Genomic DNA, 27,833 nt, shown 5'->3' with positions numbered 1-27,833 from the left:
AAAGTGCGATGTGATGAGCTAAGTGACCGTTTAAAATTTTGACTTTTTGCAAGTATACAAAGTGTATGCCAGGGGAGGGGTGTAGAGGCTGGTGTACACTTTTAAAATGTTTATGCCAGCCTTGTAGTATTTATGTTGTGTATGGTCGACTAGTTTGTCAAAGCTCTCACTGGTTTCATCCGGCAGCGCTTTAGTGCAAAGGGCTGGGTGTACTTCCTATTTTGAACTCAGTTACTGTCATAACCAATTGAGGAACAGATATATGGGACCATTTGCGTAGGAAGCACATGCAACGTTTCTACAGCTCATTCGTTTTGCGATAATATAGAATCTGCTGTACACATCGACAAGAATCCATCACATTTGTATCAGATCTTTATCAATGTGTATGTGTTTGTTCGTGATCGGCAGAATCTAGCTGATGTTGTTAGTGATGGGCAGGTTGCCTTAGCCTGAATGGAAGAAATCAAGCAGAAAGGTAGGAGAGTCTGAATCCTGTATGTACACAGTACATATTTTATACATGGTACATCTACATATATATATATATATATATATATATATATATATATATATATATATATATATATATATATATGAAAGTGGTGGGTTCAGCCATTTTTAATTTGTTTTGTAATTGCTCGCAAACCGCTGTTCTTTTCTGCTCCTGCTTTAACACGTGATCTTTTCTACTTCCCTAAAGCAACTGGTACTTTTTGCGGTGTCCGATGCCGTGTACTTTGCTTTGTGCTGGCGTTTTTTTGAAAATCGTGATGTCATAAATAGTTTGTTCTCTATACGCTCGCACACCGCTGCACTTTGCTTCTTCGTTAGCATGCGACCTTTTCTCACTTTGGAATAGCAACTGCTGACGTTTTTGGTAGTCGGTGTCCTATACTTATGCGTTGCTGGCGTTCATCTGTACTTTGTGATGTCATTCTATGGCTACTCATTGTTACATCGCCTATTGTGACATCGCACATTTATTTTGGCGTCACAAAGCTCGCATTATTACAGCTAACCCGCCTGTACACTGTCAAAATGCCTCCCAAAAAGCGCTCTCTGTCTGCTATTTCGTCGATAAGACAAGAAGATACAGTCGTGTATGTGTTAGAAATGAGAACATGTTGGCATTCAATGCATCCATAGCTCAACATATTATCACAGTAGTCATTGAATACATATATTTTGGGTGATATCTACTAGAGGTCATAGTCAACAATTTTATGTACACTTTGAGGGAGGAAAGGATAGGAAAAAGCATACATTTTGTACATGTACTGCATCTATGGTATACATACTATGCTCATGAAAGATTTTAAACTTTTAAATGGCTGCCAAGATTTGTGTTTTGCATTTATTATTGGCACCATCATCTATAACGGGTTTATTAACTTAATTAGTTTCAGTTTTGTGTGCAAACTAGTATTGTCAGTGTTGGTGTTCAGTTTTCGTGAGATTTTCTCAATTCTGTAGATATAATTTTACTTACATAGGTTAGAAGAGATCAGTCAGCCTATTTTGTTTACTAGAAATGTACACAGGACATCTTTTTACCTTTTGCAGCATGTGGTGTGGGACATAATACTTTCTCAGTGTGCAAAACTGAATATTGTAATCAAAGCATTTGCTATTTCATACTTGCAAGTTGTATGCAGGTGAAACGAGGCTTGAGTAATAGGCTTACAAATTTGATTACACCACTTGTCAGATATAACTTCACCAGAGATAGGGCATTCATGGGTACAAGTAATTAGTAATGACATTCAGTTGATACTATATTAGAATGGGGGAATTGACAACATCTAATTTATGCCAGGGTTTCTCTACAGCACGGTGCAGAGGCACTGAGCTGCACTGTGAACATAGTCACACGATCATTCCTGGGTTACAGTATCATTTAGGATCTGCGTAGGCCGCTAAACCACTGCATATAGATCTCAATCCAAGCTTCCTCTACTACCCAACTACAACTTTGATCAAGTTGTAGACACTTGTGCAAACTGAACATGTGACTGTTTTGATCAATCAGATTACATGGCACTGTTTTCAGTGTATCACTGAAAACTTTGTGACAATACATTACAATACTGTATGTGGCTTTACCTACCTAAATGCATGGGCATTGCAATATATTAAATCATTAATCAATGCATGCAGTTATCAACACTATCACATGATTCTATAGTAGGAGCTGTGCAGATTAGAGTGAAAAATCATGTGATCAAAGCATTTTATAAATGCAGCAGACCTCAACTGATTTTGGTTCTGCCGTAGCCTCGAACTTCCAGACCAGAAAGTGCGAAGTGCACGACTCTAGAGTCAAAACAATACTAAATGATTTTGGAAGTACTTATCAAAAAGCTATGATAAATTGCAGTCTAACAGCCTAGGGTCGTTTTACCTAGTTCAATAATGAGATGGAAAGATACCGTGCTTTCGCATTACGCTATCATATCATTTGTCTCGTATTTCTGCACTTTTAAGGCATGCTGATAAGAATGGCGCTTACCAAAATTAGCGTCGAATCGATCTGGTACCCTACACTGGCATACCGGTACAGACTGAGGTATACGGGCTCTAGGAATTTCAGACATGCACGACCTCGTAATGCTCATCTGCGCATACTTGATGATGGAGAAAGTTGACGCGACTACAAAGGGTAGAAAATCATTCAATTCAGAAAAAGAGTGAAGTTTTAATGAGATTGGCAGCTTTGGAAGAATGACGGTGAAAGAATGTGGGGTTCTGAGAAGCTGTGTGCAAGACTGGATAGTGACGTGGTATTAGTAGTGCGTTATGGTTGTAATGTTTCATTTTTTGTGTGATGCAACTGTACTCCTGTGTGTTCATCCAGTGTTGCATAATATCGCGTTCTATTGCTTCTAATTTTGCCCCACAATATACCTGCATGCCGGTATATATTGCCAGTATACCTTGGGTATACCGGCCCTTGCTAAGCCTCGTAATTAACTGGCATGCCATTAAAAGTGTGGAAGTACGGTAAATGCCACGAGATCTCACAAATGAAGAAGAGCGATCTGCCACGTCTGCGGCAATATCTTGGTGGACGGCATGAATGATGGCTCTTTGATTCTACTACAGAATGCCAGCTAGTCTAACTGCTCGACCAGTCATCAAAGCCTTGCATAGTGATGGTCTACTATTGACACTGCTGTGCGTGTCCTGTTACCACAAGCTTGAAAAGATCAAAGGACTGGAGCTGAAACTAAAACTAAGACGTGTGCGTGCACCAGAGTCTCTATTCACAGCTCTGGGGTGCACTTAGCGCCCAGGAGGATTTCACATGTGCATAATTAGCGCTAGTGCACTTAACATAACCAATTACTGCTAAACTAATCAGAATTTACAACCAACATTCCAGTTGTATGATGCTGATTGACTATTTCCAAAATCATTTTGGTATCGTTCTGGTTCAGACTAGAGTTGCGCACTTCGTGCTCTCTGGTCTGGAAGTTTGAGGCTGGTTCTACCGCTGCGATGTTGCAAAATTCTGGCTTAAGTCCTGACTTTATGTGATATAATATCAGGATCTCTGAGTGTACACGTTCACAAAATGATTGCAATACCATATTGTATACAGAAGTACTGTAACTATCGTCACAGATTTTTTATGCTTGCACATTTATATGCTGTGTTTATGCTTTGTTTTTATGACGTAGATTGGAACAGGACAGATGCTGATGCAGCCAAAGTAGAGAGTGAAGTGCAAAGGTCAGCAATGTTCTTGCTGTTTCATGATATACTAGCCAAGAGATGTATGGATCATTAGTGTTACTGACTCAGTACATTATTGCACTTTGTATAACAGTCACTTAGATTATCCACATATTTAGTAAAAACTGAGGCTAAGTATTAAAGTTACTAGTCTGAAAGTTTACTGGAAAAGTAGACTACACAATACTTCTAGAGAAGGAGATCTACATCATGTCATGTATCAGAAATCACATGCGATCACTTCAATACAGACATCACTCATATTTAGGGTTGGAATGACTCACAGAAGTTATTGGAAGTGGGTAAATTTTTAACAAGATCCTAGTCTTACAGCAGAGAGTCCAAGGTGTAAAATTTACTTGTTGCAAGATGTACATATGATTATACCCACATATGCATTTCTTGCAATACAATACGTATCATGCTATGTAAGTTTGAGGTCCACTAGTATCCATGCATGCATTAAGACATATTTTTAAAGCTTAGGTTGCTTTTCCGTGGAACTGCTCCTTTAAACATACTATTTGGGTATTGAAATGATTCACTCAGTTTCTAGTAATGAGACTTTAACGTTTGGTTCTTTTTATTGCTTTATCACAAGGTTACCACACCATTTTCATAAAAAATTGCAGTAACTGATGGAATTATGGAGACACGCCCACTTTATTAACAGCTATGCCTACTCAAGTGTCAATGACTGCAAATTACAAAAGTACAAAGTTACGTTCTTTGTGGATAGTGCATGATGGCATAGTTGCTGCAGGTCATCCTATCTCATAAACATTGCTCTGTTACACGGAGTGCAGAAAGCGATCAATATTGACAATTTGATTGAGTAAGCTGGTTGGAGCGTTTTGCTTCTTAGTTCCTGTTGTAATGCTGCTTTGTTGCACACTGGATGCTCTTCTCTCTTTAGTCCTATACAAGCCAGGCAGATGCTTTGTCAATTTGGGCGTTGCCCTTTCTCTATCATTTGTTTATATGACGCCATCTAGTTCTTGTAGGCCCCATTTTATGTCAAAAATTTGTATACCACAAATTATTGTAGGTGTGGCAATGCTGCTCTATATATAAAGTAAACGTGTCAAAATGGTTTGCTTTCTTTCTCATGGTTTGCTTTTACTGTAGATTACATGAGCAGATCATGGAGATTGGAAGTACCAGGCTGCAGTCACAACAGGTACATCATTTGCACACACTAGAATTTGTCTCATGAGCATTGTTGTGCTTCAGGCCAAAGTAGATGCCATTGTGAGTGAAATGGATGGTGTAAATGGAGCCATCACAAAAGCCAAAGTCACAATGAAAACAGCTCATCGGTAAGTTGTGCTATTGGTTTTGTTGAAGCATGCAGAATTCGTGTGGATCACACTCAATGGGAATAGGTTGATGTTGCGGTTATTTAATATTAGGGCGTAATCTGGGTTGCCTCAAATTTTTGTAGCAATGTGTTTTGCATGCAGATGCGGGTATCACTTAGTTCTGGTGTGCACAGTGTGCATGGGTACAAGACTAGTATTGCACAATACAACATGTGCAATACGTCTGCAATTTCTTTCATGGTTCTGGACAGCAATTGGACAATCTTTCATTTTGGATTTTGCAGGTTGAACAGTTGTAACTGCTGAAGGACATTTTTGCATGGTACCATAAAGTGATGATGTGCGGTGTCTGCATGATGTCTGGCATCAGATTATGGACCTTGCTGTGATTCAGCACAAGATGATGATGTTTGATTGCATTTAGAGTTTGGCAGACGTCATATATTTTATTTTTTACTTTGGAGGCTGCTAGGGTGTTGAGAACTAGTCAGCAAGTTGTGGACAAAATGACGTGCTGCAGAATGAGGAAGGCTTTGGGGCGATTGCTGCAGCTCTTACAATGATTGCATATTTAAAGATTGTAGAGTGTTTCTTCTTTTTCCTGTGTGTTATGTGTGATTAACTATGTCTGAAGAACGGTTGTTGCAAACACCAATCTAAGAGCAACAGAAAGCTTACCCAGACATGTGTGTAAAAAATTTGTGGGGAAATGAAAAATTCCTGATTGAGTGACCGATCATGATTTTTGCTTTATGTTACCCAAACTGAAGAATTTTTAGTGTGGTCTTAGTTGAGCTCTGCCTATTTTAGAGATTTTTTGCATGTTAAACATTTGAGCCTGGTTCACAATATTAACGCCTACGTCGACATCGACGTCAATAATAGAAATGAATCCTATTCCAGCGTCGACGTCAGCGTCAACATCAAAGAATGCTGCCGACGTTGAGGCGGTTTCTTTGAAGTTTGACGCTCAGCTTATTGTGAACGAGGCTTTTAGCACATTATCTGAGGAAGAGATTCACATGCCAAGAAATGAGATAATATATGATTTCAATGTTGGTTTGATTGGAAGCCAATAGCTTTAATGCTCTAATGATGTAAATTCAATTGTAATGGTTGTTAACTATTGTGAAGGTCATTGAATATGACTTGGTCAGATGAAAGCACTCTACAGCAGGAAAGCAATGTGCCACTTGTGTAGAACTGAATAGAATGTTGTTCTAGTCAACATGACAGTACTTTATTATTGTTTTTGTTTGTATAAATTGATTAATATTAGAAAGAAGTCCCCATGCATTAGTTGTAATCTAAATCACAACAGTCTATGTGTCACACTAAACTGTTAGCTAGTCTTGTCTTTTTGCCATTGTAGAAATTTAACAAGATGTCAAGGAAAAGTTTCATCACTGGAACAGGAAATCAATTCTACGTTAGAGAAGATTAAGCATTTAGAGGTATTTGTGCAAAAATAGCTTGGAGCAAGGATGATATCTACAATTCTGGACATTGTATGTGATGTATAGGATCAATTGTTGCAGCTTGAAGAAGATGCTCGGGAAGTAATGGAGGCAGCAAACAAAGCTGTGGTATTTAAGTAGATTTGTGCGTCTGCTGTGTTATTAGCTCTTCTTTTCACAGTTGGGTTTATCTGCATGTCGTGCATTTGTCAATTTGTCAGGCTTAGTCTGCTTTTTTTTGCCTGTGATTTGATTTGTCTTAGAAACTTTGTTGTAGGCCTGTTTGTGGTTTTGCCTTATGCATTGTGTGTGCCTCATTCTAATCTGCAATTTAGGAGGAGGCTGGGAAGTATGAATCTAGTGTCTGTGAGATGCGGCGACAGATGACTGAAATTGAAAAGGAGCAGTCAGAGGCTGACTTGAAATTGGTGGACTTGAATCATGCTCTCCACTCTAGTGAGAGTAGAATGAAAGAAAACTTGCAGAAGATGAAGCATTGGAAGAAAGAGGTAACAAAAACAGTAATTTTGTGTTGAAACAATTGTAGTAAATGTGGCATATACAGTATGTAGTTGTGTATGGTTACATTTAGCTATAGGCTGGACATGCAAGTGGGCTAATGCATGTAATTGGAGTGTGGAATTGCGCTGCTACAACCTGACTGTCAAATTGGTATCATGAGACAAGCAAAGCAGGCATTAGCTCTAACAGCTGGACAGCCATGCTCCTTAATTAAGACAACTTCTACTTTCAGATTGTTTAATTGCAGCACATGTATAGATGCTTGTTCTCCAGTACTGATGTTCACTATTTACACACATTATGACACACCTTCACTGATGTTTTAGTAATTTTTAGAGGGCTGCTATGTTAGACAATTGACCCTGTTAAGGCTATAGTGTACTAATGATTGTTGTTTTACTATATTATGACACTGCTAGAGTACCCTCAGAGGTGATTCCGTGAAAATCAGGTTACTTTTCAGTTGTGGATTTTAAACACAGTGAACACATTATGTGGAAAGATAGCATGTGCCTGTTTTGCACTGGAGAGCTAGATTTGTATTTACTTGTCATGTTTACTTTCATTGAGTGTTTGAAACACTTTGCTGGCGAGTAAGTTTATCTGATGCAGCCATCTTTAGATGTTAGGAATTGATCACATTTGATAGATTGCAATTGATTCTCGTTCACTCTCATTGTTCCTGTATACAACGGATGTCTTATCACGGCATTGATTCACAGAATAAACACATTGGTAGGTTTGGTAATGCTGGAGAGAAGTTGAGATGAATGATTGAGGAGTAAAAACATTGGAATTTGAACATGCAGCTTGTCAATATAGGCGACCAATTACATACCAGTGTTGCTTTAGTTAAGTAGACATGTGAATGGTACGATCAGAGGCAGTCCCAAGTGGAGTAGTACCGTTGATACAAATGACTCTGATGTTTCAAAATGCCAACAGATTTTATTGTGTCAACAGACATAGTAATAATGTATAATAATATAAATTAATGGCGATGGTTGTGATTGCTTAATTATTTCTCATTCTTTGAATTTTTTGTAGTTGGGGAAAATTTCTGTCCAGTCTCTTGCTCTTGAAGGTGATGAGGATGGAGACCAGTTAAGGGAGCTATCTGACGAAGAACTGCAGGAAGTGGATGCTGAGCAACTTCAGTATCAGAGAGCTGTGATGGAGGAACAAATAAAAGGCATGAAACCCAACATGGCAGCTGTTGAGGAATACAAGAGGAAGGTTAGTAGGCTAGTAGTGTTGTTCTTTATTTGCACATTTATTACACACTCAGTCTGGATGAATTACAAGGCAACCTATGTCTGTAGGAAATTGTAGGCATCGTGATTGGGTTAAGCCACTTTATATTCTAACATTGTGTTGACTCTGAATTTGTTAATTAACTAAACCTGAACATTGACAACATATTTGCATGAAATTAGCAAGCTATATCTATAAAAGAAAGTTGTCTGTTTGTCTGTCTGTCAACACAAGACGGCAAGATTGGTCTGATATTCTACCGACGGGTAACTTTGACAGAGAACAACATGGGATATATGGTTTAGACGTATGAATCAATAGGCGATATCCGCGACTCTACCATTTAAATCAACAACTACTATGTTTGATTGCGGTGTGACCAAATATGCGTTTGCTGCACACTTGCAAGAATCTGGTTATGATACTGATTGCACCATGGGAAATACTTCAAACCATGCTTCAGCATTTAGCTGTAGTGCATATAGTTTGGTAATGTTTTATTTACAAGTAAGTTTTACGGTCTACATCCCATCTAGAAATGACTATCTGCAAATGTCCACTGACATAACTGATGGTATTTCATCGGAACTGCTGTTTAATGTGATAGACTGGATGCAACAGAGGCCAAATAACAGGTTTTGGATACTTGATTTCAGTACACTACTTGTCACAAAGGCTGGTGGTTTAAATTGTTTTGTACATTTCATTTTGTAAAGTGTTAAGATGTACGACTTGATTCATGCAAAGACAATGTTAATTGATGAATAATAATACTTTGGAGCTGTTAGTTCTCCTTACGTTTTGTTTCTGAACCTCACTTGTCAAAATGTTTATGGCCCGTGCAGCCACAATCACATTCAGTAGTTTGAATAATACAATTGTAACTCTGTATCGATTAACAAACTGTTCAGAAGTCTTGATTTATAGTTTTTAATAGTTTTTGTTAATTTGTGTGCACTTATTTGCAGGAAAAGGCATATTTGGTTCGTGTCTCTGAACTTGAAGCTGTCACTCAGGAAAGGGATGAAACTCGGAAGCAGTACGAGGATCTACGGAAACAAAGGCTTGATGAGTTCATGGCTGGATTTACAGCTATCACAACTAAACTGAAGGAGATGTATCAGGTAACAACCAACTGTTGCTCTGGACATTCATATTAGCACAAGTTTGTTGTTCAAAAATTCCATACCATGAAATAGCACACTTTGTGTATTTTGATATTGTCAACTAAACGGTGGTTGGAGTATGCTTTAATGGAATGTTTCAGTGTCATTGAGTGTTTTGACAAACATATGCTGTATACACACAGCATATCACCTATTTTACTGCAACCTAGAACACACCTTGTATTTGAGCAATGCTATTGGAGGATACATTGTCACAGAGTTTTGGCGCAAACAATTTCATCTATTGAACTCGGCAGCATTCAGCTGTGTAGACTATTATGCACTGCCTGCTGCGAAATTTATATTCTGAGCCTTACATTCTAACAATAGTCTCTACCTGTGGAGCTCAGAATAATTGATAATTTCATTATTGTCTTACTTACACTTTGTTGGTGGCAGATGATCACATTGGGTGGAGATGCTGAACTTGAGCTTGTCGATAGTCTGGACCCTTTTTCGGAAGGAATTGTTTTCAGTGTTCGTCCTCCGAAGAAAAGCTGGAAGAACATATCAAACTTGTCAGGAGGAGAAAAGACTCTCAGCTCTCTAGCCCTGGTAAGTCAAGCATGTGGCTGAAGTATGATGGAAGGATGCAACGATTGTGTGTCTTGTCATTGTGTAGAATATGATTGAATTCCTTGGCAATTTGTGTTCTGTTCTGTAGGTGTTTGCATTGCACCATTACAAGCCTACACCGCTGTATGTGATGGATGAAATTGATGCTGCACTCGACTTTCGAAATGTGTCTATCGTAGCTCACTACATTAAGGTAAGCTGCAGATTTCATTCCTGTGTGTGTGTGTGTGTGTGTGTGTGTGTGTGTGTGTGTGTGTGTGTGTGTGTGTGTGTGTGTGTGTGTGTGTGTGTGTGTGTGTGCTGTCATTGTCAATAATCTGTACTATATACTAGGAACGAACTAAGAATGCCCAGTTCATCATCATCAGTCTCAGAAACAACATGTTCGAACTTGCCGATCGTCTAGTCGGTATCTACAAGGTTCGTGACTGCACAGACAGTGTGACCGTCAACCCAGCCAGCATCCCTACAATGACAACACCTGCCAAACTACCAATAACGGCCACATCCTAATACACATCTGACGTCAATTAGCACTAATACTCACATTTATTACTGATATTGATACCAGGTATTAACATACCATTTTACATACATACATTGCACGTGTGCCTTGTTGCATGGTAAAGTTTGTCACACTGTACTGTTACTGTACACAATTCTTACGAATAGACGCTTCTGCTTCTTACAGCTGTCCTGTCATGTCTCCTTGGAATAGACAGTTTAAATCGTGCTTGCAATGCTTGGTGGTCTGAAGGCATTAAACTATTAGGAAGAGCTCCGATCATTCTGAGACAGTCACCTGATATGAGACTACGACGGTCCGTTAGTTCCATCTTTGGGTGTGGTCTATGATGCCTATCAGTATTCAAAGGAGACGATGTGTAGAAAATGTAGTCCACGGTATTTTTTGTTCCGTTCAGAAGAAACGTTGTCATTTCGAGTTGTCTAGTTGGTGTCACGTGTGCATATGCACTAGAAAAACCAAAGCCATGTCTGAGATCGAGAACACGAGCTGCATCTTCCTCAGACGTGGAGTGACGTGCTTTTTGCTGATGTGTAGAGTGATGTGTAGAGTGATGTGGTCGATAACAGCAGTTGTGATCGATGTTCATCCAGTCAGGAAGCAATGGGTACCTTAGTTGGTAATGTGATGCAATAGCTCCTTGCAATTCTTGTGACCGTTGTTGGCCAGACAATGTCGTCCGATTCATTCCTTGATAACGGATCGTTCCTGTTGTTATGAATGAATACAGTGGAGAGAAGGGACAAATGTTTAAGTCTCCACAGAACAGCAGGAAGACATGATGGCGAGGATTCTGTAGTCTAAACTGTTCACATGCCCGACTGATTTCCGTAAATAGTAATACGAGCTGGGCAAGCTTGATATCGCCACGTTTCTCATTGAATAACAAATGAGTAGTTGCAACACATATGGCAATTGGAAAATCATGCGGTAGACCAGACCGTTTAATTTTGAGAATAACTATTATACCAACATTGTCTCGATCGAGCACGTCACATCCGGGGACTCTGAACCGAACTGATTTAGCTAGCGCGCGCTGAAAAACGTCATATTTCCAAAATATAGCGCATCCGTCGGGTTTGTCTCCAGTCCTTTTCTCGTACCAACCGGTATATCCATAACCATTCAACATGGGTGCAAAATAGTGATGGTAGTGTCGTTCGTCGACTTCCTGAAGACACAAAACGTCAGAGTTGAAAAATGCCACTTCCTGGACTATAAGTTGGCTTCTGTAGCGCCACGAAAGTATGTGCTCAGGGAGATGCCTGTACAGTTGACTATTCAGTCTGACCTGTTGGTCAGAGAGCACGTTGTAGGTTGCGAGGGTGAGAGAATGGACGTTTTGTCTATCTTCTCTCCGACGCTCATTGACTCGTTCCCATTTTCGTTCCAAACCTTGGTACCACATGTAACTTGGAGGAGGAGGCGCTTGATGAGCTCTACCACTACGCCGCACGTAACTTGGAGGAGGAAGCACTCGACGAGCTGACGCAGACATTGTTGATATGGGTCCTCGCACTCCCGGATAAACAACTTGCTGCTCGCGCGCATCAATTGGAGTCTCGAGGTCAGATAACTAGGCATAGCCGTATATGTATGCGTATGTAAAGCAAATGCTAATTTTTGAAACAAGGAGAACGTAAACTGTCTGAAAAGACGTAAAACTGTAGCTCACGTGGTACTCTTGAAAGTTCCCGTATTATCGTTCAACTGGTTGGTCTTCACAACCACAGGAGACTCCGCCTAATGGATTTTTGTCTTTGTTGATCATGTCTCTAAACGAGAATCACGACGATGAAGGCTCCAGCAATCTTCAAGCCGAGTACGAGGGGCCCGAAAAGGAAACGGATGAGGTCACCAAGGAAGAGGCGACAACCCCAGTGAGTATCGCAGCGTTGTCTGCTAAAAGTTTGGACGAAGAGGAGAAGGCAGAGAGAACGAGGTGAAAGCACGATGGGCTAGTATTTGACTGAGTGGGTCGGTTGAACGTTTGTGTGTGTTGTACGTTTGTAGAACGGAAGAACTTCGACAGGAGCTGGAGAGGGTGAGAGGTGATAGAGACCGGGCGATAGTAGATGTAGACCAGCTGAAGCGCAACAACACTGCTATGGTATGTAACAACTAACGCCTAGCAATTTGGACGGCCACCACTCAGTTAGTTATTTAATCAACAGTTGGGAGGCATAGATCAGTGTTTTGTGTGTTGTTAAGTGAATTCGTTTTTTTTCACAAACAGGCGTCAGTATATCATGAAAGTAATTGACTATTGTATTAGCCTCTTGGCTGGAGTGTATTTGATTGGGATTTATAGGAAAGATTAGAAATGCAGATTAGGGTGTTTGATTGGAGTGCTTTGTCTTTCCGGAAAGCTTGGAAAGGTTTTTCATTCTTTCCACCCTCCAGCCTGTAGAAACGGAAAGAAAGTTGAACAACAGCATCACGTGATTTGATGTTGGAAGGAAGCCACAGAGTGGGTATACAAACAGCATCACCTGATTTGATGTTGGATGAAACCACAAAGTGGGTATACAAACTGCAGTCCTTAAAGCTTGTAACAGGTGGTGAAGGACACGTGGATGAGTATCAAAAGACGTGCGTCAGGAGGGTATATTTGGGGTGATTCTGCAATGATTTTACTTAACCGCCTTATGGCAGATGTAAATGCATGTATCAATGTTAACCAAAAGTAGCACTATGGCAACTGAAGCGAACAATTCTTATTATGTGCATGAACAATGTTTGTCGTGTCACTTTTCCTGTTGGTAACAACTTGATGTTCTATTTGGTTTGGCTTTCTGACCTTTCTCTCGTCTTTCTTTTTCTTTTTTCTTTTTGAGGAAACTCCAATCAAATATGCTGTTACTTCTTATCAGGAGGATGTAGATGTGAACATGGTTATCCAGGTTGGCACTTGTTGCATGGCACTTGTTGCCTGGAGTATGCTTTTATAGTTACTTGTTGCAATCAGCGTCAGGCGGTATCAGAAAAAATGCAATGGCGATATTTTGTTCCTTATATGTCACAATATGATTGTACAGGTATATTGTCTGTTGGTTGCATTAGATTTCCAACTCATTATGAGTACTTTTCACTGACTCGTGTGTGCACTACATTCTAGAACAATGCAAACAATCTTATACTATGACCTCATGTTCTAGATAGAGATATTATAGCATGTTTACTATATCTGGCAAGCCTGCATTTTGACAGCACTTTGTTGTTTGATCTTGCTCTATTTGAGAGGATGATAATGACATAAATATGGTCAAACATGTTACTTGTTCTGCTAACTTTACAAGAAGTTTTGGCAGACATGGCATATTGCTTTCTTAGTTATCTTTGCCTTCTTGTTATCGTTCGTTTGAAAATCAAAGTACAGTCGCACTGGCCATGCCATGTTAGCATTCCTCTTTACCTCAGACGTGACACATCGACAAAGAAATTGCCACGTGTTTTAAACATGACACATGCATGTATACGTAGCCTCTAGTGCTTAACTGCAAAATATCACTCATGCTGCTTTGAAATTAATTTAGGCGTAGGGTATCATAAACCGACGATAAATCGCCGTTTTGTCCAACACTGAACCTGGTTGCAATAAAGTACTACTGGCATTGGTTGTAGTAGTCTACTCTGTGCAGCACTCGTGCATCACATGACTATGCTGATAAGTGAGACTGTGACGTCAGCCTAGTCATGTGACACATGAGGGCTGCACGAGGGAGCAAGACGAATGCCTGGGGACGAGGCTAGGAAAGGACTGTCAACGTTTATTGAGTCACTGATGTCGTGCGCAAGCGGCTGATCAAAGCTGGAGGTGACTACAACTTACTCTATAAAATCTATAGTTTATAGAATTTATGGTCTGCTCGATCTCAATTCAGGCAAACAGGGTAAATGTTTGAGAGAGCAAACACAGATTTATGATGTTGATACTTTGTCAATGCATCAAAGAAGAGCATAATTTTGAGCCTGTTGTAAACTTAAGCCTGGTTCACAATAGTGACACTGACGCTTGAATAGAAATGAATCCTATTCCAGCGTCAGCGTCAACATCAAGAATGCCGCCTGTGTCAAGGCGGTTTCTTTGATGTTGACGCTCAGCTGAGCATCAGAGTCAATATTGTGAACCAGCGTTTACACAGCATGGTTGCGAATCTGGAGTGATTGATGTGGTAAATTTTATCGTCACAATCTAAAAATGTAGCAGGTGCTTAACAGTCAAATTCTCTTGTTATACATTAATTTAATTAATTTGTTATATAATTAAATGTATTTCATTAATTAGTACTGTCTCCTTGTTGCATGCTTATTTATCCACTTGTCTGCCTACTCTGCCCACTTGCTTTGCTTGCGAGGCTGCTTATCTCTTGTTTATCTGCTTGCCTGCCTGTCTGCCTGTCCAATTGTTTGTTTGACTCTACTGACCAAACAGCTATTTGATATTTTTAGCTTGTGTTTTGCATGAGCGTTGTCTACATCTGCTGGTGTGGCGTGCTTACCATTCTGCTCGCTTGTCACACCCACCATTGGTTATTGAACTGAGATGAGTAACCTTTTGAATTTGTGTTTCTTGTATAGTCCACTTCTTATGAAACTCAACTTAGGAAGGTTAGTGTATTAGTTGATATTAATTATATTATTTTAATGGACAGCTGGTGTTGCTTGTATCTTGTATGAATTCAGCTGGAAGGAGAGCGAACCGGGCTGGTAGAAGAAATTACTGATCTTAGAGATGCTCTGGAGCAACGAGAGAGGCAGTCAAACGAAGCATTGAAACGAATGGAGACCGAGTCGGCAGCGAAACTCAAGGAGGTGAGGAAGTGTTTTTGTTTAGCTAAAATAAAAATGGGTGATAGTAACCACAAGATATTAAGTTGGAACCATGAAACGTCACTTAGGCAATGTCGTTTGTTACTGTTTGCTGTGATTTTCTAGCAAGTGAATAGTGCAGTTGTTGTTGGATTGAAAATTTTTGGTGTTGAGATCCGGTGTTTGGTGAATTTCTCATTTCTGGTGTAGCTAGGGATATCTCAGGTGGTGGAGTTTGAATGCTTGGTAAGACGTACATGAAGATCTGCAGCTGTTTCGCACTGTACGTGTAGAAACAGTTTTTTGAGGGAATGTGACGTGGATGAAATCAGGTGTCACATAGAGTGGTTATTGTGATGACTTGTCACAGCAATGTGGCTGTCTCTAGGAGGGATACTTTAGCTAAGACCGGAGATCTAAACAGGAGGGATAAATTGTGTAATGAAGGCTGCCTGTTGACATAGTAGTACTGCAGGTGCATATTCACTTCATATTCATTTGTTGCATTGTGGGACACTACTGCATATTGAGATGCAGGTTAGAGAAAGTAGGATGCAAACCATTTTTGGGAAAAGACTTTGGATCTTACACGAGGTTGTTTGCAAACAGCCACCATCTGAATTGCCTTTTACATGAGCGACTGCTTGTGTTTCTTGAACAATGTTTCTATTACTGTGCACATGTACAAAAGGGGTAAAGTAATCAGTTCCATCATCATCTTTGTCGTCGTCCACGTGAAAATCACCATATCTGGAGATTTAATGTGTCAGAGCAAGTAGTAGTTGTCATTATAAAACATTGGAAATGCAAACACAGAAGCACTATAAACTGGTGCTGACAAAGACTCTGGAAGCAAGAAAAGCATTTTTGGAAGAGGTTTAATACAGGCATGCTTTGGTATACAACGCTAGATGCGCGACTGTGATTCTTGGTAACTGATAGACACTTTACAGCCTTGTCTTCTAATCTCCTAATGTGAGACATGTGCACAACTTCTGATAAGCACCTGCCATGCTTCTTTCAAAGCCAAAGGGGCTTTGCTTTGGATCGTTGTCTGTGCTGTGAAGGTTTTCGGCCAAGCTTCTGTGTTTAGAGACGCATCCGTAGCCAATTTCAGACTAGGAAGACTGAGTGTCTGGTGTTATTGGAAGTAGCTACTTGCTGCATTATTACAACTTTATGCAATAGATAAACAGTAAATGCACTATAGTGGTATGCATAGACAACCAAATACGGTACGCACAGGGTCTCTTCTTTATGAGTAAAGTTTAACTCGGCTATTGTGTAATCTTATCGACACTACATGTAGATAGATGCTAATATGCAATCAGTGTGCTGAAGATTGGTTTCATGTTTCTGTATCTATCTAAGCTGTAGTCATGGATATGTTTTTTTCATGAGGAAATGTCTAGTGAGATGTCTAGTGTCAGTCTTGTATAGTCAAGAATCTCTGCATGTTGATTGCTAGTTGATTGTTTTAATATTCATTTTTGTTGCACTGAAATTGAGCAAATAGCTTAAGTCCATGATCGACATAAATACTGTCGCACAGTAGTGTTGTATATATGAATTTACAGTATTAAGTTGTGTCTGATTCTTGTCTTTGTTGTTTTCAAGTGAGGGATAAAATACAAAGGGGTGAGGTTATGTGTAGAAGATGCAGAGAACCCTTAGGGAAATCTCTGATAGTGAGGTCAAAAAGACTTTGATAAAACAAAAAGCCAAATCTTTGTGGAGGGTTGCAGTGATTCTGACATGCAAATTGATCATCAAATTTGGGTACAGACTAAATACGAGTACCTGATCTTCAATGTGTGAATGAAACTCGTGCATTTGATAGTTTTGCTTGAAAGGGTTTTTTTATATAGCTAACTTTGAAGTATGAAGACTCAGTGAAGGAGAAGGATGCATTGTCAACACAACTAATCCAAGGTGAAATAGAGAAGAAAGATGCTATTATGTCTAAGGACAAGTCTGACAAGAAAACGAAGGAGACAGCAAAGGTTTGGTGTATGCTTATCCTGATAACATACCATGTGATAATGTGACTGGTTACTTAGGAGCTTGAGAAACTTCAGGGTCGTTTTAAGGGCCTTCAACTTGAAGTTGCTAAGTGGCAAACAACAGCCGAGTCGAGTGAGAAATCAGGAGGTGAGATGAAGAAAGAATTGAAGAAATACGAGGAAGAGTTGTCGTCTCAAAAAATCAAGGTTCAGTGGGCTCAGAATAAACTGAAGATGGAAACAGAGGCACACAAAGTATGAGAGCCTATTTACATTACTATTACTGTATTTTCGTTAATGTTCAAAGGCATATGAGAATTGAATGTCTGCCATAGGTGAATGGCGAGTATTGCCTACTACATGCTTGGCCTTAGCCTAAAACTAGTGTGTACAGTTTGCCAGGTTACATATGATTTAGGATAAGTGTTGTGTGTATAAATTTTGTGTCATGCCAAGAATTTTCTTATTGTGATGGAAAATTTGATATGAGGACTACACAAATGCAAAATTATAAATGCTGACTTATCATGACAAGAAATTTGGTTTTAATGGTGCAGTCATGGGGTCTGTGTTCCTAAGTAGTTGTGGTGTGTATGGGTGTAACTAACATGAGCATAGCTTTGTATTTCAAACAGTGGGAAATGAATTTGTTAAGGTGATTTCAAGAAGTGTCTTTTCTTATCAAAGACAAAGGCGTATTGAAAATATTAACATTTGTTAGTAAAGATTTCAACTCGACTGGTTATTTCGTGTTACTAAATGGTGGGTAATTTAAGGCTTTAGCCAATTACTAAGGTTAAACCAACTATATTTCTTGATGCTTGAATCTTTTGACACAAAACCGGAACATGGATTTTATGCATTATATTGATCTGTAGAAATGTAGCCATTTGAGCCATTTGCTCTGCCTCTCTTTGTCTGCTGTTTTGTTTCTCGCATCACTCTTGTTTAGACATTGGTCAGACAACAAGTAGAAGACAGCAGTTTCACTTATAAATGAGACAAGCTAAGGTTAAGCGGAGACAACCACTGATATAGAGCACTTAATAGCAAAATGAATGACATGGATGTTGAGAGAGACAAGCGGAACGCTGAAACAAACATTGGAATACAAGCTGTCTGCATCTTTTCAGCTTGCATGTAATGAAAACTACAGGAGACAATAGTCGTTGTGCGTGTGCACATTAAATTATATTTCTATTTGGTTAATTAAGCTTTAAATCTAGACTGATGAATTCAAGCATCAATACGTTTCTTTGATTTGGCCAAATTGAAATGAAATGATTTGCTTTATTTACTAATTTGTGTATACTGGTGTTATTACATCGGACACTGTAACTTTGTTTGCTATTGTATAAGAAAGCTGTGGCGTTATTGTGGCAGGACACAAAGGCAAAGTTAGCAACTACAACAAGCAAACTTCAAGCAACCAAAGAAGAAGCAGAACAAGTTCGGGCAGACTGTCAACGGATGATCAAAAAATACCAGGTGCTTTCATAATACAGAATACTATTTATATTTTCTTGTAATTTTATTTATTTAGGAATCAGAAGAGATGAAATCTGTATCATTGGATCAAGAACTAAAGAAGAAGCAAGGAGAACTGAAGCAACAGGAGCAGGAGCTGTCAGACCAGCAGGAAGTTAGAACTCTCGTTGGTTTTAGTCAGTTGTTGGGAATGAAAATTGTGATTTGTTACAGGTTTTTCAGATTAAAATGAAGGAGTTAGATTCTTTGAAAGCTGCTCAGAAAGATCTTCTTCGGAGTGTAGAGGAACAGAAAGCAAAGGTATTGTATATAGCCGTTTAATTAATAAAACAGAATCTTGTTGGTTCTTTGTGATTAAAGCTTTCTTGACACATGAAAGGGAAGGTATTAGGCATGATATATTGGGTATCACACAGACTTTGATTGCTTGTAGGCATCAATCATATCATTTTAAATGAGTGCAGAGTACATATTGTTTTGTGCTCATAACTCATCTCTAGAATGGCTTGAATATCGGAGTGTTAACAGTAGAGTGCAAAGAAACATGTATGTGTCATGGTACTTTTAACAAGGAAACAGCAACATGCAACTGGTAAAAGTCTTGAGATAGACAAGAATGTGGTACTGGGAGGAAAATATGAGTCAGACATCAGACATTGTCTGATTAACTGGGGTGATGACTGGTGTACTCTACTTTTGTGGTCGATAAGTGAAATTGGTTGTAATATGGAGGTGACAAGTTACTTATCTTGCAAATTAGACTATCATCTAAAGACACTCTTTTTATGTACTGTGCGACCATGTAATTGTTGTGGTTCAGTGTCTTTGTGCTTGTGTGCTGTAGCTACTGTACTAAACTCTCAAAACTTACTAAATGTACAGAAACATCTGGGTAACTAGATGAACAAATCATGTCATGTAGAAGCTTGTCATTTGTTTCATTATTGATACTGTCTAATGCACTCAAGGATCACACTCTCATTGAGACTATCGGGGGTTTTCTAAAGCAGACGAATACTGTAGTACATCTTGTGTGCAGTGTGTGGACTAATAAGAGTTTCACAGCTTCTTTGTTAGGGAAGCTAGAGTTCCCATACTTTTTACTATTTTGATTGTTTGGAGCAGACAAAACGGGGATGTTGTAGCTATGTTTGATGATTTATTCTAACTTGTCTGAGCGATTCAACTTGAACCTTATTTTCTTCTATGGTAGTTCATGATATACAATATGAAATGTAGAATTGATTCACAGCAGCTACATTAGAGCTTAATTAACAAAGTGGTGTCTTTATTGAGGTACACATTTGAATGTAATGGTTTTGCCTTTTCACCTTTCTAGTCTACAGAGGTATAAGACCATGGTTTTACAGTACTAACAGTCTAAAAGAGTAAGGCATGAGTTTTGTAGATTAATTTGTGGTGAAGTACATCTATTTTGAGTTTTATCTTAACTTGAGTGTTGTTTGCTACAGATAAATCAACTAGAAGAGCAATGTTCGGCTCAAACGCTTACTATCAATGAACTAAGGATGGACAGAGATAGAAAACAGATCGAGGTGGTGGAACTAACTCAAGAACGTGATGTGCTACTAAAGACAAAAGATGACCTTCAGAAGTAAGAAACACGATGTATTAGTTGCACAATACATGTAGATCGGCTTTCTTATTTATAGCAAACTGGTAGGTATAGTTTGTTAGTTAACAGAAAGATATATTAAACATAAAGATATATTAAACATAAAGATATATTAAGCAGCAAAAGCAACGTTAAATTAACATATTGTGGTGCCATAGACAGGTTAGAAACAGGTGTGATATTGTCACGGGTCACTGTGAGCACCATCTTTAATCCACAGCAAGCTCCTGGTCCATGTAGTAATGCTTGAAGATTCACATAAAAAACTGCTGCATGTTCTCAATCTGATTGGTTTAATTGGTTGCATTTGTTGCAAGAGTTGTAGTGCATTCATGACATGGAAAGGATTTGTTTAATAAGGGAGGTGTAACCAACTTTGCGTCAATAAGACTCTTGTGGCTGACTTTTAGAGCAACAAGAGCAGCACAGTAATTGGGTTTAGATGTATGTATTGTCATTGCTTTGTGTATGAAGGTCAGAAGATGAAGTAGTCCGATTGAAATCTGAAGTTTCAAGTCACTTGTCATCTCGTCATGAGTTGGAGACAGAACTGACAAGTAATCAGGACAATGCAGTTGAGCTACTTGCTCATTCAGAGAAGATGGCAACACGGTATGCAGAGTTACAGTCGGAGTTGTCAGCCTTAGAAATCAAGGTACAGAAGCTGCAATTAGGTAACAAGCAATAATATAAATTCTATTGACTTGTTGTGGCCTTGCAAAATGGCATAGAACTTCAATCTTAGATCACGTGTTAGGTTATCTGTAGTGTATGGTTTGATTTATGATTACTGCATGTTAGGTATCGTATACATTGGATTGTGTAGTGCGGATGTCTTTCACAAATTGGACACTTTGTATAGTTTACTGTTGTATTATGTTCAGGTGGCTGCATTGACCAATGAGACAGAAAGACTGAATGAAGAAGGCAGTCGGATGGAGCAACAAATTGAAAGCTTGGTGAGTAGTATGTTGAGTCTATTGCCATCCCAATATATCTCAGTAGATCCACTGCTTGAGACACATTTGTTATGTAGACATCTGAAATTGGGGTTGAGAAGCAGAAACGGAAAGAAGAAGCTGAAGATTTGACATTAAAACTTGCTGACAAGACATTAGCAGGTAAGGGTGCACACTGCTGTATCTTAAGTGTCGTTTGACTTCAAGGTTTGTATTTCTAGTTGAGCGTTTATCACTCATGTTGGATGAGGAAAGGAATGAAGTGAAGGTTCTGAAGAAGAAGCATGTTGCAGGAGTAAAGGTGGGGCTATACACATTACAAGGTCTTTATGTATTGTGTACTAAAGTGTTATGTAGTCGATGTGGTTTATGGTGTCTATTGTCACAGCTCTTTCATTGTTTCTTATTCTATTTGTTTGCTATTGTTAATTTTTGGTCAACTGACGTGTCTGTTTGAAGGCAACGTATAGTTAACAATTAAAGGTACATTTAATTAAGTTTGAAGGAAAGTACAGTCACATTCTATGGTGCTGCTTTATGATCTTTCTATTGCTTGGTGCCATGGCAGCAGCATGTGTAGTTTACATGCTAGTTTGCTATGTTAATCATTTTCATAGCCGGCTTACCCTATTTCCGCGAGTAGCTATAGTAACTCAGGGTTACTATATTTCAATCATCTCAGAGCATGAGTTAGCTGCTATTCGAGCATGGGTTATTATTGTTTCATCCCTCCTTTACAGAGAATATTGGTACCTCAGAGTATTGGACAATACCGTTCATGCTCAATAAGGTGGCTCCATTACTACCAATGAACATGCATAAAAAGTATACAAACTGCCATATTCTGAATGGCTTTGGTGACCATGTGGATTGCCTTGGAGCTCCAAGTCTGTGTTGTGCAACTGAAAGTGTGCAGCATTCGTTCAGCTTATACGTAGTGACTCGTGGGCTGCTGTTTGAGCATGGATTACTAGCATTTTTTGATCATCTCTGAACATGGGGTACTATTCAAGCATGGGTCACTACTCTCGGAAATACGGTAAATATAATTGGAGTGGATGATAGTGGAACTGAGATAGTGATAGTCATTTAGTTCTGGTTTTTTGACATGTTGGTAAGCCTGAACTTTGATTGCTGTGGTTTATCGCATGCTAAATGTACATTGTAGTGTATTATGATATTTTTTAATTTGGTAAGAAATCTTAACTGCATGCGATTCAAATATGTAGTAGTGGCATTATGAATGTTTTTGTTTATTGTTATGGCAGGATCTAACGAGACAACTTCAGCAGTCAAAGAAGTGTGAAATCATTTGTAGTAGGTTTGTGGAAAGCTGTTGAATCTGTTGTGTCATCAGGCGGTTGGAGGTTTTTGAAGGAGAGCAGAGTCGTCTCTCACACGTTCCCAGTGGACCTGGTAGTCGTTCTTCCTCAACCGGCTCTCTGGATGGCCCATTAGCTAATGGAGCAGTCAACTATACAGTATGTGTAACTCGAAGTTTTGGTAATAATTGTAGGGAGACAGCAGAACTGATATTTTGTTACTGTTGTCAACACGATAAAGGAATATGATGGGGCTTAGATTGCACTAGGAATAGTTGTGAATGAGGTAATTTGTTTGCCATCATGCTGTAAGCCGATTTTGGCAACGACATGAAGTCTGATATTTACACATGACATGGGTATGATGTTATTGTTATTTAGTAAGGGAGGATCCTAGTATGTACAGTACAGTGTATATTGCATTGCTGGCATTTTTCTGAGGCTTATTTATGGAGTGTGCAGTGTGCGGTCTTCATACAATGTGAGCTACATTATTTTGACAATTTTATGCTGTTTACATCAAAAACTGCCACTTCTACTTCTAAAACTGACCAGTGCACTTACAGTATTAGGGCGCGTCTCCACTAGGGCTTAACCATGTTTACAACCTGTTTAAGTCTAAACTTGTTTAAGAATTATCGTGTCTCCACTAGCGTTAAACCTGTTTAACTCTAAACCTAAACAGCTTTTGCTAAACATGTTTCAGAGGTAGTTTAACGAAAGTGGTTTAGGTTTAACAGTCACGTGATATAAACGCGCGTACCAAAACGGTGGATGTTAGTTCTTTCACACTGTTCTTTCTCTTTCTTTGGAGACTATTGGAAGAAGACAGAACTATAGGCAGTGACAGAGAGTGCGTAGACTGATGCAGAGTGTCAGGAGAGAGCCATTTTGGCGAAGACAGAGACTTGTGTCTGTGATTGTTCTTCAGACGACAAGAAGACGATCTCCGACTGTCTGGTGCACAAGAAACGAATTCACACGGTACAACAAAGTCCCGGATAATTCTTTTAATAGCCCGGAATAAATGGACAAGTGGAGACGCTGTCTACTAAACATGTTTAGAGTTTAAACATGTTTAACGTTAAACATGTTTAAAGAGCAACAAGTGGAGACACAGCCTTAGTATTCTTTAAATAAACACAGTGACATTTATTACTTATTAATTTATTATTCTCAACTGTAGCATTTGAACGAGGTCGGCGTTTATGTATTAGTAGGCATCTGAGGCATTGTACTGTGAGACAGGTAACCGGGAAGTCTAACATCATCCAGAATCTCACATAGTTCAACTACGTATTAATAATTATTTAAATATGTTTACAGTAATTACGTTTAATTAAGGCTATTTGCACAAAGATAGCAAGATTATCAGTGATCCAGCTCAAAGCCAGTTCAGTGTGGCTGGACAGTAATAAATATTTTTTGCAAGCGTGGCATTTAAATGAGGCGACGTTTAATCAAAAATATGGCAAATACATAGAGTTATGGAAGCATGTGCATTCTGAAGCAGTAAAGCATGTGTGTCTTTCATTGTGTGAATATAACTAGTAATACCGTATAACCGGTTATTTCTGCCATCTTAAATTGCTGCGATTTGAGAAGTTAGACAGAACGTTTAATTACTGCAAATCAAATTTCTGCATTCCAACTCAGGAAGACAGTTACTGGTACACACGTATACATGTGCCTGGGGCTCCAAGGATAGGCCTACATATCTGCAAATTTATTTCTGCGATCCGTGAATTCTAACCAGAATTTGCAGAAATATTGTGATTGCAGAAATAACTGTTATATGATATGTTTTGAGGATTTGTCACTCAGGGATTTTTTGTACTTTAGGATACTTTGGCTGGTGGGCCTTCTGTTGCTGTTTTGCAGCCAGGGGTGTTACACGATCTTGATTCAGAGAAGACACTGTTAGTTGACAGAATCTGTTCTTTGCAGCAACTGCATGCAAAGAAGGACGACAAGATGGAATTCTTTGAGGGACATGTACAGCAACTTACACAAGAACTAAGACGGAAAACAAAGTAATCGCCTACACGGAATCAACATTGATGTAGTACGGTATCTTCACGTGATATCTTATAGGATTATTCAGAGTTATATATTACGTGAGGAAGCGGGCACGTTATCACCTGCTGTAATGGATGCCGTCAAGGTGCAGCGGTCGAAGAAGGGTGGCATTATGGCGTCTGTGTTCTCGTCAAAACAGGCAGACGGTGGGATGACATTAGATTTGGCACTGCAGATTAGCAGCAAAATGCAGGCTGTACTTGAGGACACTCTTCTTAAGAACATGACCTTAAAGGTATGAGTAACCGATCTTGTCAATGTCTATTCTGTCACAGGAATGTTTAGTATTTTTTAAACTTGTTTTTGAAGGATTAGTATATTTCCTGGACACAGGATGTGTGTGTGTGTGTGTGTGTGTGTGTGTGTGTGTGTGTGTGTGTGTGTGTGTGTGTGTGTGTGTGTGTGTGTGTGTTGTGGTGTGTGTGTGTGTGTGTGTGTGTGTGTGTGTGTGTGTTGTGGTGTGTGTGTGTGTGTGTGTGTGTGTGTGTGTGTGTGTGTGTCGTGGTGTGTGTGTGTGTGTGTGTGTGTGTGTGTGTGTGTGTGTGTGTGTGTGTGTGCGTGCTGTCTGTGTCGAATAATGAAATTCATTGGTTGGAAAGAGTGACAAACATACATGTAGAAGTTCTGTAGAGCTGAAATAACAGGAATTGAATACTAGTTGACTCAACAGCAACTAAAACGGGTCGGTCATGTTGCAAGAATGGATGAGAGACGTTTACCAAAACAAGTATTATATGTTCAGTTGTTAGCTGCACCAAGAAAAGCTGGTCGTCAGAAGTTGAGGTTCAAAGACACTCTAGACACAATCTACAGAATGTCGGTATTGATGACAAAAATTAGGAAAATACACTTTTGATGGGATATTGTCCTATGTCCTACCATTATTTTCCACTCTGAAAATGATAGCGTGTGACCATTCAAGATGGAAGAAAATGTGAGATTAGGTTTTTTTACGAGGAAGGTAGAATTGACAAGATTGAAGAAAAGAGACTAATGCGTCACAACTATACGCAAGAAAATTTGACTACTCAGTACTGGTACAAGAACGTTTGTAATATCTGTCATCGAGTATGTCGTTCTAGAATTGGACTCTTTGCACATGAATGTGCTCATCAGAGACAAATTGTAAGCAACTGCTGAACAGAAGTCGTGAACTCATTGTTGAGTAGCAAAAAAAGACGAAGTTTGTGTGTGTGTGTGTGTGTGTGTGTGTGTGTGTGTGTGTGTGTGTGTGTGTGTGTGTGTGCATACGTATCTGTTCGTGTGTAAATATGAGAATGTCACTGTATGGAATGCTGGTTACTGGCACCAGCTGCTGTGTCTGTTTTGATACAGTAGGTTACAGTAGAGTATCAAGAAAGGATAGCTATACAAAAGCGTTGTGAACTATCTGGATTGGCAAGGGCATTCATTTCTGTGTTTTTGTAATTGTTCAATACTGATAATTTCACTGCTAATATGCATGTAGTAGGAATTGTGCTAAGCCTGATTGTGATACAGTAGAACCTTGATAATCCGAACAGTCCACTGAAGTAGTTTTGGATTACAAACGTGTAGCCTTGGACGTTCAGACCTCACCTCGGACACCCAGACCAGATACTGCTTTTACGTATGTCTCCATGTATGTCATGTTTCTAGTAAGACACAGCTGCAACGACAACGTACTTCTAAATACTGTGACAGTCAGGATTCAAAATAGTCAGATACACACGTTTGCTGAAGACTAGATAACCGCTTCAATGCGGCAGCAACCCGAATCAGGCTGCTTAATCTGGGTACATGAGGCAAGTCGCTAAACGTATTCAGATTAGTGAGGTTCTGCTGTATATAGTTACATGCTTGCTACATTTGTTTATGTTCAACTACTGCAATGAGATGTGTTTGTTTCCTTGCAGGAGAATATTGAGACACTTGCTAATGAAATTGACAGACTCAGTAGGCTTGTTCGCCAGCAGAGCAGTAATCACTCATAGATATAAGTTATTGTGATATATGTTCAATTAATTAGAGCATAAGACTGTATTCTTGAGCTGTAAAGAGTTCTTATTTCTTCATAGATTTATTATTCAATTGTAAATGTATCAAACTTGAGCTTCTCGTTTTGCTTGTTCTATCTGGCATGTCAGAGTGGGGTAATCGTTTTTCTACTGTAATCAGACCACAGTGAAAGATGTGATTAAAGTAACTTTCCTCTAAGATGGTAAACATGAGCAGGTTTCATTTTCTTCTCCATTATATTTGTTCAAGTGCAGGTGGGGACTTCCTGATGCATCTATGTAAGACATTACTCAGTGTAAATGTTGGGATTTTCCATAGCAATGTTGTTGTTATTGTTGTTGTCGTCGTGTTCTTTTCTGATGGAGTGGTTGTTTGCATCAAGTTTGTGAAGAAGATGCAGTTTATATGAGAATCGGTGGAGATACTGAAGCACATACTCACATCCAGCTGCCTGTAGGTGCTTCAAGTCAGCATCATGAAATGGCAACCTGAAATGAAAACTATTGGAATTGACTATTTTTGTCCCACTGTTGAGAGAATTGAGAGAACATCAGAAAGAGCGTGTGAATGAAACTTATCCCAATAATCAGTTCAGCGTTATTGTATTCATTTGTGATATATACTGAGATAGAGTCATATTGCTTCCAGCACTAAGCCAATCAGCAAGACATGTCTGATGCATACTCATTGACTGATGCACTTAGAAGTTGCCATGCTGTAGGTCTGACCCACTGTACTTGACACAAGGCAGATGCATATGTGGAATGCACATACTGTACAATGGATAACTTGTGGAGGAACCCAGAAAGCATGCCAGCCAATTTCATGCATCACATCTTGTAGCAGGTATGTAAGCTTGAAGTTACAGGTGTTTTTACTGATGACATTTCAGAATTCTTGGGTTAAGACTTAGCCAAGTAATGATAAGCACGATAATTGGTATTTATGGTTCACACTCTTGGAACAAGTACCATC

General features: G+C 39.2%; 3 protein-coding genes across 4 annotated transcripts in view; 2 read left to right on the top strand and 1 right to left on the bottom strand.

Annotated features, from left to right (window-relative positions):
* Window positions 1-10,725, top strand: part of LOC134196835 (structural maintenance of chromosomes protein 4-like) — a 28,885-nt gene extending 18,160 nt beyond the window's left edge. Inside the window, exons 20-30 of the mRNA XM_062666059.1 lie at window positions 3,684-3,735; window positions 4,867-4,918; window positions 4,972-5,057; window positions 6,433-6,514; window positions 6,584-6,646; window positions 6,853-7,026; window positions 8,087-8,275; window positions 9,262-9,417; window positions 9,859-10,014; window positions 10,124-10,228; window positions 10,369-10,725. Coding sequence (XP_062522043.1) covers window positions 3,684-3,735; window positions 4,867-4,918; window positions 4,972-5,057; window positions 6,433-6,514; window positions 6,584-6,646; window positions 6,853-7,026; window positions 8,087-8,275; window positions 9,262-9,417; window positions 9,859-10,014; window positions 10,124-10,228; window positions 10,369-10,548 — 1,295 coding nt within the window. The 3' untranslated portion in view covers window positions 10,549-10,725. The remainder of the gene's footprint in view (window positions 1-3,683; window positions 3,736-4,866; window positions 4,919-4,971; window positions 5,058-6,432; window positions 6,515-6,583; window positions 6,647-6,852; window positions 7,027-8,086; window positions 8,276-9,261; window positions 9,418-9,858; window positions 10,015-10,123; window positions 10,229-10,368) is intronic.
* Window positions 10,560-12,071, bottom strand: LOC134196863 (protein angel homolog 2-like). The gene has a single exon (XM_062666086.1). The coding sequence runs from the start codon at window positions 12,057-12,059 to the stop codon at window positions 10,698-10,700; it is 1,362 nt and encodes a 453-aa protein (XP_062522070.1). The 5' UTR covers window positions 12,060-12,071; the 3' UTR covers window positions 10,560-10,697.
* Window position 12,072: 1 nt separating this feature from the next.
* LOC134196846 (coiled-coil domain-containing protein 186-like) lies at window positions 12,073-26,951 on the top strand. Of its 2 annotated transcripts, XM_062666078.1 has the most exons (21): window positions 12,073-12,128; window positions 12,195-12,503; window positions 12,575-12,671; window positions 15,143-15,172; window positions 15,248-15,376; window positions 17,242-17,376; window positions 17,434-17,631; window positions 18,760-18,864; window positions 18,920-19,018; window positions 19,078-19,164; window positions 20,337-20,479; window positions 20,975-21,155; window positions 21,385-21,459; window positions 21,537-21,621; window positions 21,681-21,760; window positions 22,728-22,759; window positions 22,817-22,940; window positions 24,624-24,668; window positions 24,729-24,814; window positions 24,876-25,095; window positions 26,756-26,951. In XM_062666078.1, the coding sequence occupies exons 2-21, from the start codon at window positions 12,331-12,333 to the stop codon at window positions 26,831-26,833; spliced, it is 2,202 nt and encodes a 733-aa protein (XP_062522062.1). In that variant the 5' UTR covers window positions 12,073-12,128; window positions 12,195-12,330; the 3' UTR covers window positions 26,834-26,951. The 2 variants fall into 2 exon arrangements, with proteins under 2 accessions (XP_062522062.1, XP_062522054.1); XM_062666070.1 differs by having other exon boundaries at window positions 12,077-12,128; window positions 24,624-24,814.
* The last annotated feature ends 882 nt before the right edge of the window (window positions 26,952-27,833 follow it).

This window comes from Corticium candelabrum, chromosome 1, assembly GCF_963422355.1.
Source record: "Corticium candelabrum chromosome 1, ooCorCand1.1, whole genome shotgun sequence".
Taxonomy (NCBI): domain Eukaryota; kingdom Metazoa; phylum Porifera; class Homoscleromorpha; order Homosclerophorida; family Plakinidae; genus Corticium; species Corticium candelabrum.
Note: the sequence above shows the minus strand (reverse complement) of the source record. Positions and strands in the feature narration are given on the sequence as shown.